This window comes from Urocitellus parryii, chromosome 4 (genome assembly GCF_045843805.1).
Source record: "Urocitellus parryii isolate mUroPar1 chromosome 4, mUroPar1.hap1, whole genome shotgun sequence".
NCBI lineage: Eukaryota > Metazoa > Chordata > Mammalia > Rodentia > Sciuridae > Urocitellus > Urocitellus parryii.
The window spans coordinates 190,076,507-190,095,558 of record NC_135534.1 but is presented as its reverse complement, the minus strand read 5'-3'; the positions used below and the strand labels follow the sequence as shown (position 1 = coordinate 190,095,558).

The following is a 19,052-nucleotide window of genomic DNA, read 5'->3' as shown; positions in this document are numbered from 1 at the left end:
ATTAAAATCAAGAATTAATAAATGGGATGGATTCAAACTAAAAAGCTTCTTCTCAGCAAAAGAAACAATCATTGAATAGAGAGCCTACAGCTTGGGAGAAAATTTTTACCCCTCATGCATCAGATAGGGCACTAATCTCTAGGGTATATAAAGAACTCAAAAAGCGAAGCACCAAAACAAAAAAACCAAAAAAACAAATAACCCAATCAATAAATGGGCCAAGGACATGAACAGACATTTCTCAGAAGTGGACATATAATCAACAAATATATGAAAAAATGTTCAACATCTCGAGCAATTAGAGAAATTCAAATAAAAACTAATCTAAGATTTCATCTCACTCCAGTCAGAATGGCAGCTATTAAGAATACAAACAACAATAAGTGTTGGCGAGGATGTGGGGGAAAAGACACACTCATACATTGCTGGTGGGATTGCAAAATGGTGCAGCCAATCTGGAAAGCAGTATGGAGATTCCTTGGAAAACTGGGAATGGAACCACCTTTTGACCCAGCTATCCCACTCCTAAATGTATACACAAAGGACTTAAAAACAGCATACTGGGGCTGGGGATGTGGCTCAAGCGGTAGCGCGCTCACCTGGCATGCATGCGGCCCGGGTTCAATCCTCAGCACCACATACAAACAAAGATTTTGTGTCCACCAAAAACTAACAAAAATAAATAAATATTAACCCCCCCAAAAAACAACAACAACAACAACAACAAAATAAAACAGCATACTGCAGGGACACAGCCATATGAATGTTTATAGCAGCACAGTTCACAATAGCTAAACTGTGGAACCAACCTAGATGTTCTTCAGTGGATGAATGGATAAAGAAAATGTGTATATATAGATAATGGAATATTACTCAGCAATAAAGGAGAATAAAACCATGGCTTTTGCAGGTAAATGGATGGAGTTGGAGAATGTAATGCCAAGTGCAGTTGGCCATCCCAAAAAACCAAATGCTGAATGTTTTCTCTGTTATAAGGAGGCTGATTCATAGTGTGATTGGGGGGTGGAGCATGGGAAGATTAGACGAATTCTAGATAGGGCAAAGGGGTGGGAGGGGAAGGAAGGAGGCATGGGGGTAGAAAAGACAGTGGAATGAGATGGACATCATTATCCTAAGTACATGTATGAAGACACAAATGGTGTGAATATACTTTGTATACAACCAGAGATGTGAAAAATTGTGCTCTATATGTATAATATGATGCAATCTGCTGTCATATATAACAAATTATAATTTTTAAAAATGGCAAAAAGCAAAAAAAAATTTGAAGAGTGTGCCTCTACAATAAACTGTACCAAATTTGGACTAAGCTGTATGTTGATTGCCATAAAACTGAGCAGAGGCCAGGAAGTCCTTCTATGATCATAAGAGAGGTGGAAGCCTAAACCCAGAGAACTGCCCTTTCATCATGAAAGGCCCAACTGCCCCAAATACTGTGTTTTCAATTCCTCAAGGAGCAATTCTCTGCTGAGATGTACCTCTCATCTCAGGATTTCAAACTGATGCTTATCTGAATAAATAAAGATGTCCAAAACCCAGGACAGTAAGTTGTAATTTAAACTTAGTAAACCAAGGGAATTTGCAGTGAATAGAGCTATTTTCTCTAATTGGTTATCTTCAGATCTTAGCTCTTTGATCAGGACTGATTTACCTAAATATAAAAGTAGTGTCTCTTGAATACGTCTACCACTAATTTCTAAATTAAAATACTGTTGAATTCATCTATGCAAATGTTTATTCTTGGAAAATGCTTCAATTAAAAAGTTAGTGTTTTTTTTTTTGTATAGGGTGTAAACTGATTTCCTACCTTTCCACTTGCAGAAAAACAGATCATCAGTAATATTTCAATATTTAACGACACCTGTGTGAGATGGAGAAGTTTGAAGACAGATGATGCAGAAGAGATGTATTTAGTAAGTTATTGAATGTTACTGGTTTATAGATGCTTGTCCTGTGTGGGAGGTTTAAAGAAATCTTTAAACCTAAAAACTACTTCTGTAGCTTCCATCATCAATAGAAGTAGTTGCACCAAGAAGCAAGAAAACAGCACTTCTCCTGAAAGGCAGAAACCCTTGCTGGATGGTGAGAAAAACCATGTGCTCCTCTGTCCACACGTCCTGGTGTAGATGCTCAGGCAGTGTCTGTCCTTGAAAAGCATCCAGTTGTGTCTGAGCAGGATCTAGATGCATTGCCTGGAGAGTCAGAGGGAACCTTTGAAGCTAGACATGGTTGTGAGTAAGAACCTGAGAAACCATGGGATAAACTGCTACTAGAAGAAATTAGGAAGAAAAAGGACCTTTGGCCTGCGTGCTTGGATACCACTAGAAAGTGTAGGGTCACCATAAAGGGGTGAGCAGAGGAGAAAATTTTCTCCTGAGTTTTACCTGCTAGGTATATCTTAAGTCAGGTTCTGCTTAGTTCAGATTCTTAATTTGATTTCCAGGAAAATATTTTTGGCTCTTGTTTTACCAACAGGCATGCACATGTGTTAGGCATGCACACGAGATATGTGAGGCCAAGAAACAGCAAGTTTCCAGCACTGAGGCTTCAGTGTTGTGCATTTTTATTTAAATACTGATGTATAATCCTCATATTGTAAGCACAATATTACAGTATTGCAGCTTTACTGTTTGCTTACTATTACATTTTATGTTTTGAAGAAGCCACAGTTGGGAGGGTGGGAGAGGAAGGAAACTCATGCCTTGATACTCAGGTATCAAGGCATCCAGAGCCTTTCCATCCAGCAGTTTACCCGGTGAACTTTTTTTATGTTTTAGTTTCGCATTTGGGGCCAGAGATGGTATCAGAAGGAATTTTCTCAGGAAATGATCTTTAATACCACTACCAGCAGCCAAGCTCCTGAGATGTGCCTGGACCTGTATCCAGGTACCAACTACAATGTCAGCCTCTGGGCTTTGTCTTCAGAACTTCCTGTGGTCATCTCCCTGACAACCCAGATAGCAGGTAAATTTTGAATAACAGCATTTGGATTAACCAAGTCACCATAGAGTTGTTGATAGGCCTAGGTAAAGAGGAACACTGTAGTGTACAATGAATCAAAATGCATTCTGCTGTCATATATACTTAATTAAAATAAATAAATAAACAAATTTTAAAAAGGAGGAACACTGTTGCTTTCTTTCATTTTACAGCGAACTGAGACAGAGAGAGAGAGAGAGAGAGAGAGAGAGAGAGGAAGAAGGATATGGACTTGGAGAGAGATGTTAAGCAGCTTGAAACTGTGACCACATGTTTTTATTTCCTAAAAATCTGTTTCAAACAAAATGTTAGTGCGATTTAAATCCAGGTAGTGTATTCATGAGTATTGGTTAAATTATATGGGGAATGTTTAAAATATGTCATACTAAAGATTTCCTGTTACTCTTTCTTAGTAACATATTCAGTTGGAATTCTGCTGCAAGCACCTTAAGAGTAGGTTAGTGTCAGGGGAGAGAGATCAGAAGTGTCACCATAGACACCTAGTAAATTCACTTTCTTTTCATTTTCTCTACTGACTTTAAATCTGTGAATCCTGCTTCCCTGCTGCCAAAGCTATTACTCAGATTATTAGCCCCTTTCTCCCTCTCTCCATTTCTTTCTTTCTTCCTTTCTTTCCTTCTTTGTACTACTGGGGATTGAACATAGGGTCTCACACCTGCCTGGCAAGCTCTCTATCACTGAGCTGCATCCCAAGACTATTTAAAAAAAAAAAAAAGGCACTAAGTTGCCTTGTCTGGCTTTGAACTTGGGATCCTCCTACCTCGGTCTCCTGAGTACCAGGCCAAGTATTAGCTTCTTGCTTCTTGTCTCACTGAGAAATTAGAAGTAATCAGGTGAGGACTTTCCAGTTCAAATCTCCCCTTCCTACCTGTCACCCATATATTTTGCCTTTTCTCTGGTCTCTGCTCCTATCTAAAGCTGCTATTCCCTCCGCTAGGTGTTGGATTCCATCCGTTCTTGTCTAGTCGTCCCTTCCCCCAATATAGAAGTATTCCCAGCTCAGCCAACTATCTCCTTTACTAAAGAAAATAATGAAACAAGTCCACACACTCCCACAGAGCCCATGTTCCCCTCCAACTGTTCTGCCTTCTCAACCTCCCTTTGTATTAAAATTCCCTAAAGGAATATCTGGTTTATGGGCTCTGCATCCTTATCTCCTGTTCTCCTTTCACTCACCCCACTTGGGAGGCATCTGACTTACTGCTTTACAGACAGGGTCTCCATTCAGCCTCCATCTTGCCAGATCCAGTGGGCAATTTTTTTCTCTGATTTTCTCTATGGCATTTGACGCTCCTTCTCAAAACATCTTTCCCCTTGCTTTTGGGTTCTTCTGTTTTACTGGCTGTACCTTCTCAGTCTTCTTTGATAAGCTCATCTGCTTTTATCGATCCCTCTTTGGCTTCCTCCTCTTCCCTTTTCTTCACTAACTACTCTTCTTAGGTGATTACCACCAATCTCAGGGCTGTAATGATTCCACGCTGATGATCTCCAAATATGTATTTCTAGTCTCAACCTCTTCTGGGCCCCAAACTTATATATCCACCCATCTTCTACATATACCCTATCGAACACCTAACAGGTAAATCAAACAAGTTTTTGATTTCTCGCCTTTTCCCTTACCCCTAAATCTATTTTCCACCTAGGCTTCTCTACCTGGGTTATTGACATTTACCCAGTTGACTGGTAAGACCAAAAAAAAAAAAAAAAAAAAAAAAAGGAGAACTAATTGATTGTATTCCACTCCCAAATTTCTAATCCATTGAAAAACCCTATTGGTTTGCTGTTCAAAATGTATTCTGCATGAAGCCATGTATTCTCTCCTTTGCCTTTGCCACTAGCATCCTGATCCAGCAACAACCAGCTGCAGTTGTTTCCTGTTTTCCTCTTTCACTCTTGCCTGTTACACTCCACCCCGGACACAGTCTTCATCTTCACCGTACCTTTAAAAAGATTGCTCATCAGCCAGAGAGTGCTTTTAAATATAAGTACTAGACTATGTTAGCGCCGCTCAAAACCTTCCAATGAGTTTTCATTAAAGGTAGAATAGAAGCCAAGCTCCTTAACATGGAGCATATGAACTGGCCCCTGCCTACCTCATTGAATTCCTCTCCCCTGCTTTCCTCCTCCCTCATCAAGCACCAGCTCTCTCCCTGGCCTTCTTGATAGTCCCTGAATAGGTCACACTTATTTTGCATCCAGGCTCTTGAATGTTTTCATTTGCTATGTTAGCCCTTTCTGGGACACAATCATGCAGGTATGTTAGTCAAACACCATCACTCTTGCCTTTGTCCATTTTGTGTTGCTAAACCTGGACATCACAGACTGGATCATTTGTAAAAGAATACAGCATTAGTTAGCTTGTGGGTTTGAGTGCTGGTAAATACAAGAGCCTGGGGCCAGCATCTGCTCAGAACTGGTGAGGGCCTTTCTGCTGGGTCCGGACATGAAAGAGCAGCAAGGCAGAGCAGAGTGACCAGGTGGGAGCTTGCTGTTATTTGAAGCCACTCCCTCCAGAGCCCATCAGTCCTTGAATGATTAATCTGTTCGTCAGGGCAGAGCTCTCTTGACCCACTCACCTCAAAGATCCTGCCTCTCAAATACCATTCACATATGATTTTGGGAGTAGGTTTCTAAGACATGAAAATTGGGGGACACATTCAAACCATGGAATTCATGAAGAAGCTCCTGCTTCTTCAGGAATAAGAGAAGCCTCTTCAAAAGTATCCTCTTCAATGTCCACTCTATTATTCTCCATTCATTTACCCTGCTTCCATTTTTTTCAAAGAACTTGTTTTCTGAAAAAAATTTGGTTTGCTTATTTTCTTTCTCTCCTACTAAAATAGCGCTCTTCAAGACAAAGGTTTTGTCTGTGTGTTTTTTTTTTTTTTAATTGAATGCACAGCTTATAAGGACAGTACTAATAGACCACCACAAATACTTTTTTGAACAGTGGCCTCATGATGTTGTGGGTGGGTGGTATTGGTGTTGGGGACCTTCCTGGTCAGTCAATAAATATTTTACACCAAAAAAGAATTCATTACAGTTTGGGCTGGAGGGACAAGTAGTATTCCATCTGGCTATTCCTTCCCAAGGTGACTTATTAAAATGAATAGCTATTTAGTCTCCTACTCTTTTGTTCTTGTCATATTTGGGTAGACTACTTTTCTGATTTGAATTAATATTTCATACTTTTTGAGTAAGAGGTAGGGGCTTCCTCTTGACGAGACACATTTCTACCTTGTTTTGTAGACTAAACATAGCTCTCGTCACTCAAGCTCCCAGTGTCTGCATTCAAGGCCACCAGGGGACGCTGTTGAGCTGCTCAAGTTCATTGAGACCAGGAGGCTGCTCAAGGTCTTTGAGATTGTGACTGTTTCCTAACTTGGAGAATTTGCCATTTTTAAAAAAAGCATAAAAATTCAAGTTGTTAAGACTTTATTAAAGAGTTTAAAAGAACCCTCTTTCATTTTATAAAAGGGGCAAGAAAGATCCTCATGTGTTGATGTAAAGAGACACTCCTCCTCACTTAACATGCATGTGGCTTTATTTCAGTAAAATCATGAACTTTTGAATCTTACCAGAAATGTTAGTTAAGGATTTGGGTTTGGAAATGGACCGGCTGATTTCCCAGAAGAAAAGCGAGTGGAATTTCCCTTCTGTGTATCTTCCATTAAACTCAGTCTTTCAGATGGGAACGGGATGAAAGCAAATGCTTTAAATATATTGCTGATCTCAGAGGAGAGTGAAAGTTCTAGGAATGTTGAGGGACAGAGGCAAGTGTTTCAGTGAGCTGGGAAGAGGGTGCTGGAGAGGGGGTGGGGAGGTGGAGGTTCTGTCCCAGTGTTCCTGGCTGGTTGCTAAAGTGCTGGCTTGGGTGGCCATGGAACTGAGTTCTTGAGAGTATTCCCAGGATTCATATCCCTTTAGGACAGGGTAGAGAACAAACTTTCATCCTTGATATAAACCCCAAAGAGTATGAAGAGCTTTCATGAATTAGTTATACTATTTTCTTGCATAGTCTAAAAGCTTGTAGGCAGATTTTTATTTTCATAAGGAAAGAAAGGTAACTGGAGAGGAAAAAGGGAGGGTGGTGTTGGGGCAGGGCTGGAGAGGGAGGAAGAAAACAATGGGATGTGTGTGTAAATGTGTACTACACAAACGTGGTGGTCGCTTGAGGTCAAATGAGTATGTACCTTCAGTACCGGGGCTGGCAGCTTATGTGGGGCCTTTCTCATCTCTAATTGCATTCATAACAAGAAGAAGGGAAAGTGCTTTTCAGATGGTTAGGAAAACACAGGTGTGTCTCAAGCATCATCGGACTGTCACTTTGTCAGCCAGGGTTGCCTTGCTTCTTCCTGCCTCCTCTCTTTCCGCTGGGTGTCCTTGGGGAGGACTGTGCAGGACTGGTTCTCGTGATTTCTTCTGCTCTAGGCTTCCCTTTCGTGGTTGGCTACCCACAAGTCATCTATAGACATCCTTAGGGCCTTGGTGAGATCCCTGTGCCCTGTAGCTGGTTCCAGGACCTCACAGGCATTCCTGGGCGGGGCTGAAGCTGCATCAGGGGTCCATAGAGGTTGGCCTTCACCCCAGTTGTTTCCTTTCCAAGCCTTTTGTGGTTAAAGGCTCTTTGGTATCTGGAGACCTAACACTGGGTCAGGCCAGGAGTGGCTCATAAGCCCCTCCAAACTTCTGTGATCCACACATTTCTCCCATTTCTAGAAATTTCCTGACTACTTTCTAATCCCAGGTCCCCAGGTAAATGGCTGTGTGTGGATTGTATCCTCTCACTAAAGCCATCTGAACCCCAGTCAGTCATCACTGAGATGGATGATCCACCATAGAGGGAAATGGACTGGCTGGGTCATTTCCTTATATTAACTTTAGCTTTTATAAAACATGTATGAAAAGCTTCCTTAGATCAGAAACCTAAAAACCAGAGTTTGTGTGGGGGTAGGAGCCGGGGAGGGTCATGCTGAGATTTAACAACCTAACTCAGCACATATTTATTGATGACCATGAAGTCAACTCTCATGATTTCATTGACTGGGAAGACCTGTCTGACCTTGACATAGCTGATGACTCACGGTGGAAGCTCCCATTTCTTTTGTTCCATCAATTTCAGTTTTTCTTCCTTTGGGTTGTATGATCTATCTGGAGAGGTGCTTGAGGTTTAGGGAAAACTATCTTGGTGACTTCATTTTTCTTCCTGCTTTTTATTATAGAAAATTCAGAAAAGTAGATGATACCAGTTTCTCAGACAGCAGAATTATATTTTAATTCAACTCCTGTACTTACATGCAATTGATGGTATCAACTTGGGATCTTTGCTTAATTTTGGTAGATAAAATTTTCTTTTTTGTTCATTTTTAATAATTTGCCTATATTGATAATGTTCATCTTATTTTTTACTGCCTTAAGTTTATTTACTCCTTAATTTTCTTCCTTTTCGGGATTAAATTTTTAATAGTTTGCCTATATTAACAAAATTAATCTTTTGTTATACATAGTACAAATTCCTACCTCAAGGTTATTTATTATTTAATTTTCTTTTCAGTGTTATTTTGATATTTAGACATTTTATTTGAATTTTCTCTATCATCACTTTTATTCATGGCATTAAAATTTCTGTCTCTGATCATGCCAAGAGAAGCCTTCCCCACCCTGAAATCAGATCGATTCTTGTTCTTCAATATTTTCTTATGCTTCTTAATAGTTTTTCCTTTTGCATTTAAAATGTAGGCCCATTTGGAATTCATTTGGATGTGTTACATGAGCCTAAACTTACATGATAATTTTTTCCTTAACTTTGATAAGCAAGTTCCCTATTACCTTTCACAATACTGTCCATGTCATACAGTATTTTCTCCATTTCTTTGGTCTCTTTCTGGGCTGCCTAGTATCTTCCATTGCTTTGCCTCTTTGCTGTTTGTACCTCACTATTTCAATTATTGTAATTTTTTTAAACATATTTAATATTTTCTCCTTATTCTTCAAAGTTTTCTTATATGGTGACCTTGGATTTTCTTTTGTCATTTGCTGCTATGGAGAATTGAAATCGTTGACGCATAGGAATGGTATGCCTTCTGGTTGCCTTCCATGTCATATGCTCAGGGTAAAAGAGCTACATTTTCTAGCCTAGTCATGACCCATTTCTTGCCTGAGGTCTGGTGTAGTTTGAGTCAAGTCACAAGGCTCAGGGAAAGGACTGCAGATTTGCCCAGGACAGCAGCTTGGGAGACAAGGAACAGCACCTTGGGAAACAGAATAAGAAGTCAAGGTCATTTCACTTCAGATTGTGGCTGAGAACCAGTTTACTGAGGTTTAAGCTTCTACATTCAAGAGAAAAATATATAAAGTGGGCAAGGCTTCAGGAAGCAGGGCAGAAAGAAGCCTCGAGATCCCAAGTGGATTGAATCAACCAGGTGACAATGGCACCTTTAAAAGTATGAGAACCACATGGGACTGGAAAAGGGCAGTGTGGCTTGGAGCAAGCGGGGGATGGCCTGAGTGGCCTGGACCTGCCTTCTCCCTACTCAGTGAGCACTTTTGTTCTGTTTCTGAGGATGGCAAAAAACTAAGTGGGTTTCAGAGGGTTAGTCAAAAGATTAGAGAAACTGGAAATATTTATTTTGGAGAAGAACAACCAAATGATTTAAAAGAGCCTGAGGGTTCTCACACAGAAGAATGACAGTTCATCTCTGTCTTTGTCACAACAAAGCATCAAAAATGACACAATGGCGGAAAGGCCTGAGGGCAGTAATTCTCAGATTGGAGGGGTGCACTGTCCTGGTCAGGCGTCCTTCTTCCCTGGGGCACTGCTTCAGGAACCTAGCCAGGTTTTCCTCAGGTGTGTCACGGAATCTCTTCTGGGCACCTCTTCAAAGTAACATGGACCTTCAACAAGGGTGTTATGTGAGGCCTTGCCCATAAGCTGGGGCTGTTCAGGTGATGCTCCAGGGTCCCTGGCAGTCCTGCAGGTTTATGAAAAACAGGATCTGTGTCACCAATCTGGGTGACTTTGGAAGAAATTCTAGATTTAACCCTGTTTCATAGAAACTATAGGGTTCTCTCACTTACACCTGGCTGTTCCCTGGCCACCCTCCGCCCTCCTCTTTTCTTTTATCTGGTGCCCCCCGCCAGCAGCCATGCCCTCTCCTACTTAAGAGCTGACTCCAAATCTCCCCCACAGAATTTGCTTCTAGGCCTGGAGCTGGGTTTCCAGCTGCTTCTGGAACGTTCCACATGCACTCCACCTAGGCAGGTCCATAAGTGAGCTGCTCCCATCTTCCCTCCAGACCTGGCGAAGGGCATCGTTACCTGCTGGGTGACAAAACCCAAATCCAGGTTTCTCCCCTTGCTCCTTTCCTAGTACATTGTGTTCCTCCTCTCCCCAAGGAGTCCTTCTGTCTGTCCCCTCTCTGCTCTCAGTGCCATGGCTTGCCTCAGACCTCAAGCATTCCTCACCTAGATTAGGGGATGACCCATACTTCTGTCCTTTTTCTAGTCATCCTCCAAATAGCTCTTTAAATCATATTTCTGACATATAAAATCTTTAAGTGACTTATTATTTCCAGGTCCTCAGATCTGATCTACACCTACCCTCTCTAACCTTATCATCTGCCTCTTTGCCACCAGAACTCATCCTGTCAGTCATGAGCTCCATGTAGTTCCATCACTGCCCACCCCTACCCCACGCCTCTGCATGAATGTATTTCTGTATTTGATGGGCTCATCCTCCTGTCCTTGGTCAGGTGTTCCTCTGCACCGCAGAGCACCCTGCATCTAACTTTATCGTAGCTCTAAGTGCTACCTGTTTGCAAAACTGTCCCCACTATTAGGCTCTGAGCTCCTAGAAAGCAGAAAATCTGTCTTCCTTGACTGTCTCCCCTAGCCTAGCATGGAGCCTATTGCATCAGGTGTTCGAAAAGTGTCTGTTGATGCAGGAATAACACATGCCATAGGGCTTCAAAAACTTTGAAAGTTCAGATAGGCCTAAGTTTATTATAATTTAGGATCTGACGGTTTCGACCCCCAAACTATTTTCTACTCCAGTAAATAGAGTCTTGAGTGTCTGTTTGGCTTCCTAATCTTAAATTCCACTGTAGCAGGGTTTGGGTTTTGGGGGAGGCAGCAGCAGGGAGACATTCATGTGTGTATTTTTCTTTTTCCCACCATGTCCCCCTTTTTCCCTTCTACTGAGTTGATGCAGGGGTAGAATCTAAAGGAGAGATGGCCTAGTATAGGGTCTAATTAGGGCTCTTCTTCCTGCTGTCCTCACTGTGTCTGCCACCAGAGGGTCCGGGGATGTTCCTGGGATTCATAGCATTCTTTTCACACAGATGCTTAAGAATCGCTTCCATCTGGCTCAGTGCCAGGGTTCCCTCAAGCGCACAGCTGTGCCATCTGCCCTTCAGCAGACCATCAGGATGCTGGGTGCATTCTATAATTAGTTAGGGCTTTGGGGGTTGCAAGGGATGGAAATCCAACTCAAACCAGTTCGAGTATGTGGAATTGGTTAAATCAAAACTAGGAAGAACTCAAGTGGATCTTGCTTAGAGCACAACGAGATCCAGCCACAAATGGTCCTCTAGAGCCCTGTGGCTCTCTCTGTCAGCCCATCTGCCCGCTTTCTGCTGAGCTCTTTCTGGGATAGGCATCATATTTCTGGCTCATAGCTATAATTCAAGAGGAAAAATAAGGTCCTGTAATCTCTTAAAGTTAAATGAATTGCTCCCTGACCAGTCCTGTCATTGGAGGATGGCATCCATGATCATCAGAGCCTAGTCCAGAGGGGGTTTGGAACACTGTGACAGCCCCATAAGAACCATATGGAGGGAGAGGGCTGTTCTCCATAGAAAAAGGGACACTGAACACACAATCAACAGAGTATATAAGATTTGAAAAGATAACATATATAGACTTGGAGAATCTCAGACATATGGGTCCCATCTTCTGGGAGTTTTGCAATTGCAGGTTTATAGCTTTCCTTGGTCTCTTCCAGGCTTGGTTTCTTTCAGCCCCCTGTTCATTCTGCAGAATCCTCTCCAGCCCTGATATAGGGATCCTGCCTCTCCTTCTGGCTTATGTTTCCACTGGGGGACCTCTTACTATATTAAATACCTCATTTATAGTGGCCTGAATGGCATTTCTCTTGCGCCAGAGCTGGGAAAGAGCTGAATTATAGCTTCCCTTTCCCAAGTAATTTTTTCCACTCACCTCTTCCCTTTGAACCTGTGCTAATTAAGAGATCCTTGGGGTTTCCTATCCCTAGGCCTCTCAGCCTCTGTTCCTTATAGTCTCCGGCTGGAGAAGGCATAGTGGCTCCTTATTTGTCAAGAATTTGTTTTATTTATATGGTGCTGAGGATCAAACCCAGAGCCTCACATGTGCTAGGTAAGTGCACTACCATTGAGCTACAACCCCAGTCCCCATGTGTCAGGAATTTGTGGTTCTAGGTTTCTATTCCTGGGCCATTATTGAATCTCAGGCAAAGTGAACAAAAGCATTGTCCTAACATGGCAATGTGACAAAATTGACTTTGGAGTCAAATTAACCTGGGTTCCATGCAACTGTATTCAGTGCTATGACTCAACCTGCCTGAGCTTGTTTTTTTTCTCATTGATCAAATAAAGGTGATGGTCACTTGGGCTCTTGTGAGGACTTGAAAGAGCAGGGGCAAAATGCCTAGCACGATATCAGCACCCAGTAGTTGTAACTCCAGTGAGTTTTGAAGATGGCCAGCATACACCAGGGCTGCTGTGTTACAGGCTCTGTTCTATTCTGTGTGTGTGTGCTGAATAGTGAACTATAATTGTTAATTATCATTAATAGACTCATGAGTTTCCTCAACACGCTTATAAATTGAGGGTTATTTCTATTCCCATTTTATAGATGAGGCAGTTGGAGGCATAATAGTGGGACCAGCATACTAACCCAGAGCCCCTGGTCTTACCCACTACACCGATAGTGTTTATTTCTGCATCTTACCTGGAGTCCAGCCCCTCTGATGTGAGCCACACTGGTTAGAACTGTGACTCCACACTGATTGTAGCAAATGGATTCTTTCCCCAGAGTTAACATGTTTCTAAAGTCTTTGCAGATTCAGCGTATTAAAAGTGAATAAGTGGATTTTATTAGATCGCTCAAAGGTGAGGAAACCCTGCTAGATCCATTTGGTGGAACCAGACATTCAAGTCACCCCAAGGTGAATGAGAAAGGTGTAGAGTAGAGAATGAGTTCAAATCCTAGCCGTGCTATAGTGTGTGTGCTGTTGGACAAAAATTTAGCTTCTGCATGAATTTGTATCCTTATAACTATAAGATGAGATTTTGGAAAATAAGAATCATACTTGTTCTACCTGCAAGTTTAGGGAAATTGAGAAATATACACAAGAGTAAGGCAAGGATCCAGTTATCACTTTGGTTGCTGCAGAAACTGGCTTGGGCCCAGGGCTAAAAGAAAGCTTCCTGGAACTTCCTCTCACATCTGAACCTTGCAACCCAGCTGCGGGGAAGCTGAATCTGTAGGCCATGTGCAGGCCTGCTTCAGACCTGCCTGGCCTCAGGGTTTGCCTGGTGCACTAGTTATGGGAACAGGAGGTGGGGACATCTGCCCTGTGTTCAGGCTGCCCCTATCCCACAAAAGAAAAAGGAGAAGAAGAAAAAATGTGGGGCATGTGGCCACAACAGGCAAACTCTAGCTCTCCCACAAATCAAATATACAGAGGGGCAGCTGGGAGCTCTTTTCCGATTAGTTGAGAGGAAAGAAGTTTGTAGTGCACAGGCAAAGGTAGGAATACCAAGAGAGGGAGAAGATGACTGCTTCCATAAATACCATCCACTTGATAGCACTGGAGAGATTAAATGAGGTGAGGCATGTACAGGACACATCTAGTGTATGGTTAATGCCTAGTATATCGTCACCATGGCACACGCAGGCAGACTGGCAGCTGATGCATTGGTGCTGTGAATGTAACTCCTAGTGAGACAGAACATTGGTTTCAGTGAGCCATATATTTCTCTCCCAGGGAAAAACCTATTTGGGAAATCTGGTTGAAGGGAAGGACAAAATAAGAACAGATAGCTCTGTGATTTTAAAGGATCTAGAAGTCTGATATGTTGGCTTTTCCCACTGTATTTGTCCATTTTCTATTGCTATAACAAAATACCCAGGACTAGGTACTTTGTATAAAAAAAGAGGTTTATTTAGTTTTCATTCTAGAGAATGAAAGTCCAAGATGAAACTGCCCCATCAGTTTTTCCTGTGTTAAGGTCCTCATGGCAGACAGCATTCATAATATGGTGCTTGTGGAAGAGGCCACACGGTGAGGCAGGAGGCAGAGATGGGATGGGTCCAGTCTTCTTAGGGTAACCCACTCTCTTGGGAACTGACTTGATGCGATCAGTGTCAATCCCTTCCCTCCACAGTGACCTAATTACCTTCACTAGACCCCACCTCTTAGAGGTTCTATCATGTCTCATGTCAGCACATTGGGGACCAGGCTTTCAACACATGAATCTCTTGGGGACACACTGAAACCATATCCAAATCATAGCACCCACCAAACAAGGATCTACTCACTAAGCAAATGGTAATGCCCAGAGTGTCCATCCTGTCAGTGATGGAGCGTGCTCATCACTCTTAAAAAAATTGCATATATATATATATATATATATATATATACACACACACACACACACATACATACATATATATGCATTTTAACCCTTTTTAAGTATACAGTTTAACAGAACTAAGTATATCCCCAGTGTTGTGCAACCATCACCACTATTTCTGAAACTTTTCATCACCCCAGACAGAACCTCTGGTCACTGAGCAAGAAGTTCCCACTTGCAACCTCTCATCGATTAATGTCTTTATGTAATTTGTCTATTCTAGAAATTGTTCTATTCTAGGAATTTCATAAAAGTGGAGACATATGTACTATTGTCCTTCTGCCTCTGGTCATTTCCCTGAGCATCATGTTTTCAAGCTTTATCTATATCCTAGGGATGCATCAGAATAAGCTGATCACTTTTTAAATTAAAACTTTAGCGGCTTCCATGAGGACCACTTTGCGCTTTTTCCTTGTTCTGATCGTATCTCTTTCTTTCTTTTCAACATTTTTAGAGCCTCCACTTCCAGAAGTAGAGTTTTTCATGGTGCATGGAGGGCCTCTGCCGCGCCTCAGACTGAGGAAAGTCAAAGATAAAAATGGACCTATCAGGTCAGTAGTTGTCTTTTGTCTTTGGGGGTTGTTCAGGGACCCCTATAGAGTGTTCCGGAAGCCCTGGTTTGGGTGAGAAGACTCTGTCAGTAGACTGGAGTCACTGGGGCCATTGCAATGTTTTGCTTCCTTGGGCACAGCCTGGCCTCTAGTCCGAAAGAGCCCTCCAGATAGGCTGACCCTTGAACTCATGATCCTCCTGCCTCAGCCTCCTGAGTCACCGGGATTACAGGTATATGGTATCACCCCAGCAAGAGAGAGAGAGATTTTAAGTGACCAGGCTCAAACACTTGGGCAGCTTAGCTCCAGATATTAAGCTTTGGCTGGCCATATCAGGCACTGCCCTTTGTACTCACATCCTGTAGTGCATCCTTTAGTGACAGTGGGTCAGGAGCATCCTTTCATTTGCCAGAGACAGAACATGTTTGTCTTTATGTAAGACTGTGTCGTGAAAAGGTCATTTGGGTAATTTTTTTTTTATCTATTTTTGAATTGAGTTATGGGTAAATACTGTGTAGTTAATGACTGCTGCTAAATTCCAGATGTAATTAGGATGGCATTAATTGACTTCTGTTGGAAGACTACATTGTGTTCAATTTTGCATTTTATTTGCAAAGGTCAAGTTAGGATAGAGAGGAAGATTAGGTTGGCCTGGAGAGAGGAGCAGCTTGCCCACAGTACCAGGTCGAGATGACAATGTGTGCGGCCTGACCCGTGTAACTTCATGTCTCTCTTGACTCTTCAGTCTAGTGACCCCTCAGTGCCAGCAAGGTAAAAATAAATATGAGATACTGTAAATTTATGAAAAAAGAAAGTCTGGAGATATTATCTGTGGGTCCATTTATAATGAAACTTAGAGCTTTCCTACTTCTATATTAGTTTAAGTTCAGGGTCTTTCCAGGATGGACATGGCATAAATGTTGCTGTTTTTTGATTCCTGACAAGTTACTGGAAGGCACTGTAATTCTGTTGCTGCAAGGAAGGCAGAGCTTATGACATCACTGGCTGAATGAATGTGCAAGAGTTAATGTGACTTCAGCCAAATAATCACATAAAGCAAAAAGAAAAGCCAAATGACCATTTACCCTTGTGGCTCTGTGTTGGGCAGGGCCTCCAAAACAGGAAGTGGAAGTCTGTGAGTCATTCAGGGGAGGGTGGTGGTGAGACACAGGGGAGAAATGCTTCCAGAAGGGTTGGGTTTCAGGCCACCACAACTGCTTCCCTGACGTCATCAGGGCCCATTACTATCAGGCCAGTGGGCTGATTTCCTCAGCCTGACCACCTGCTTTGAGCTGGGGCTAGCAGTTTTGCCAGGCCTGAGTCTGCTTGGTGCATTGTTTGGGAGCAGTGGGACTTGGGGTACATAGTGGAGCAAGGACCCTGGCACCAAATCCCCCTTGTTGAATTTGCTGATCTTAGGCCAAAGATTCGTCCTGTAGCTAGGCTCCCTTAGTTCTACTGTCTTCACTTTTGCCAGGTTATAGGAATCACCTGACTGGGCTGCTTTATTAGCAATACGAATTCCCAGCTCTTCTGGAGGTTTCGATTCAGTAGGTCTGGGATGGAGTCTGAGTATTTGTATAATCCTCAAGCTGAGTGGGGAGCTGCTTCCTGTCCTGTGAATGATGCCTTTAGTAGGCAAGGAACAAAACCAAATGGGTGCAGGTGAGACTTGAACTTGTACATGACCACCACCACCTGCACGGAAAGATGCGAGGGATGTGAAGATGTGCTTATGGACAGCATGGTGCAGCCTCCTTTCTCACCTGCAGCCATGATTCATGGGAATGATTTCAGATCTCCGGGAAATTTGTTATTAGAGGGGTTGCCTGTAGGAGTGGAGGCTCAGCAAATGTTTACTGGTGGTGGAGATGACTACTTACTGCCCTGCAGGTTTTATTTTGTTTCTTTTGTAGAAAGCCCTTTGTTGAAAGTGAGCCCAGACTTTGTGGAAATCAGAGCCGTCAGGACACCTAAAATATTTTTTAACCTGATGGGTGGCTGGAGACTTTCCAAATACAACACCTGCTGCTAGGGAGGGCTCCCTCTTCTTCTTTTCTTTTTTTAATATTTATTTATTTTTTTAGTTGTAGTTGGACATAATACTTTTATTTATTTATCTGGGCCGCGCACGTGCTAGGCGAGCACTCCACCATTGAGCCACAATCCCAGCCCGGCTCCCTCTTCTTAACTTAGTGATCCATGAACTTTTAGGAAGCGGGAGATGTCACTAGGAATATGGAGTGGGAAATGCAGATTTGGTGGTAAAATAGAATTATGTGGCTTAAACAAGTTTTGGAAATTACCCTAATTACATTTGGTGATGATACAGTCTCTTCCTCTTTACTTGAAAGTTCAGCTCATGAAACATTAATGGGGGCTGATCATAGCCAAAGAAATGTGCAAGGATTTACAAGGATACAAGAGTAAGGTGTTCAAATCCCTGCTCTTGCGTCTGATCAAGGAAGCAGATGTTCAAACATGTACCGCACCAGAGGTGGGAGAGAAGCACAGAGTAGATGGAAATGGAAAGGATGGTGTGACTCACCCGTGGTGCATTTTTATGTTCTATTTCCTTCCTGGTAGGTTTTCTATGTGGTGGGATAAATAATAACAAAATACATGACACAATGATCCCTGACTGTTAGGGTGTCTCTGTGTGCACACTTAGGGAACAGTTTTAGAATGCACAAGTGTCATTTTTACCTTTCTTCCCATGTTGAGACCTTGTGAGCCTAGATTAACTCATGGTGACTTTGCACTCCTGGCTTCTCGTTTATTTCACATGAACTTTGGTATCAGCCTGTGAACTGTAGAGAATGTAAATCACATGAGTTCTGTTTTAAGTTGCCACATGATTGTCTGGAGCCTTTGCTCAGACTTAGGACATTAACTGTTTTGGGCAGTTGGCCTCCGTGTGATTGTTAAACCCTTTCTACTGCTGTTCTTTATTTGCCCATGTGAAAAATCACTGATTAGATCAACTTTATGGCACACACGGCAGGGCAGCTGTACATGCCAAAGACTTCTCCCAGCTAAAGAAGATGTCCTTGGCTGGAGCTTGGAGAGGTTATCAGCCAGTGTTATCTGGCGTTCACACTCAAGGTCAGTTTGGTGCTCCACAACTGTTTGAGCCCTCAGATAGTAAATCTCATGTGGGCCAGAGCTTTTTCTTTTCCGGCATTGTGTCCCCAGTGCCTTGAAAAGTACTTCATCTCATAGTAGGATTTCAGTGTATATGAATGAATGAATGCATGAGCTCTCCAGGCAAGGGTCCAATAGGTGAGTTTTATAAATGCACATCTGATCAAGGCACTCCAGTGTAATGAGTCCCTGCCAACTTCTCTGCTTTCTTTTTCCTTCCAGTACTTATCAGGTGGTGGTGCTTCCTCTGGCTCTCCAAAACACATTTTCTTGTGATTCCGAAGGTGCTACCTTGTTCTTTAACAACACCTCTGATGCTGATGGATATGTGGCTGCAGAACTGCTGGCCAGAGATGTTGCAGATGATACCATGGATATTTCTATTGGAGACAGGCTATACTATGGCAAATATTATAATGCACCCTTGAAAATAGGGAACGATTACTGCATTATATTACGAATCACAAGTGAATGGAATAAGGTATAGTTCTTTAAAAAATCTCTTGTGAACTCTAAATGTTCTTCTTCATATGAAGTTTACTTGGTTGAACATGTGTCTTCCCAGTATTTGAGATGTATAGTCCATGTAATGACCACTGAAATGCACCAGGAGGATTACATTGCATTCGAGACCTTGATGGATCTGCATTTGGGTTGATCT

At 42.4% G+C, this 19,052-nt stretch overlaps 1 protein-coding gene across 1 annotated transcript in view; it reads left to right on the top strand.

The window, feature by feature from the left end:
- Susd1 (sushi domain containing 1) overlaps window positions 1-19,052 on the top strand; it is a 119,774-nt gene that overhangs the window by 86,151 nt on the left and 14,571 nt on the right. The window contains exons 12-15 of the mRNA XM_026391149.2: window positions 1,843-1,934; window positions 2,799-2,985; window positions 15,151-15,247; window positions 18,614-18,872. Of these exons, the coding sequence (XP_026246934.2) occupies window positions 1,843-1,934; window positions 2,799-2,985; window positions 15,151-15,247; window positions 18,614-18,872 (635 nt within the window). The remainder of the gene's footprint in view (window positions 1-1,842; window positions 1,935-2,798; window positions 2,986-15,150; window positions 15,248-18,613; window positions 18,873-19,052) is intronic.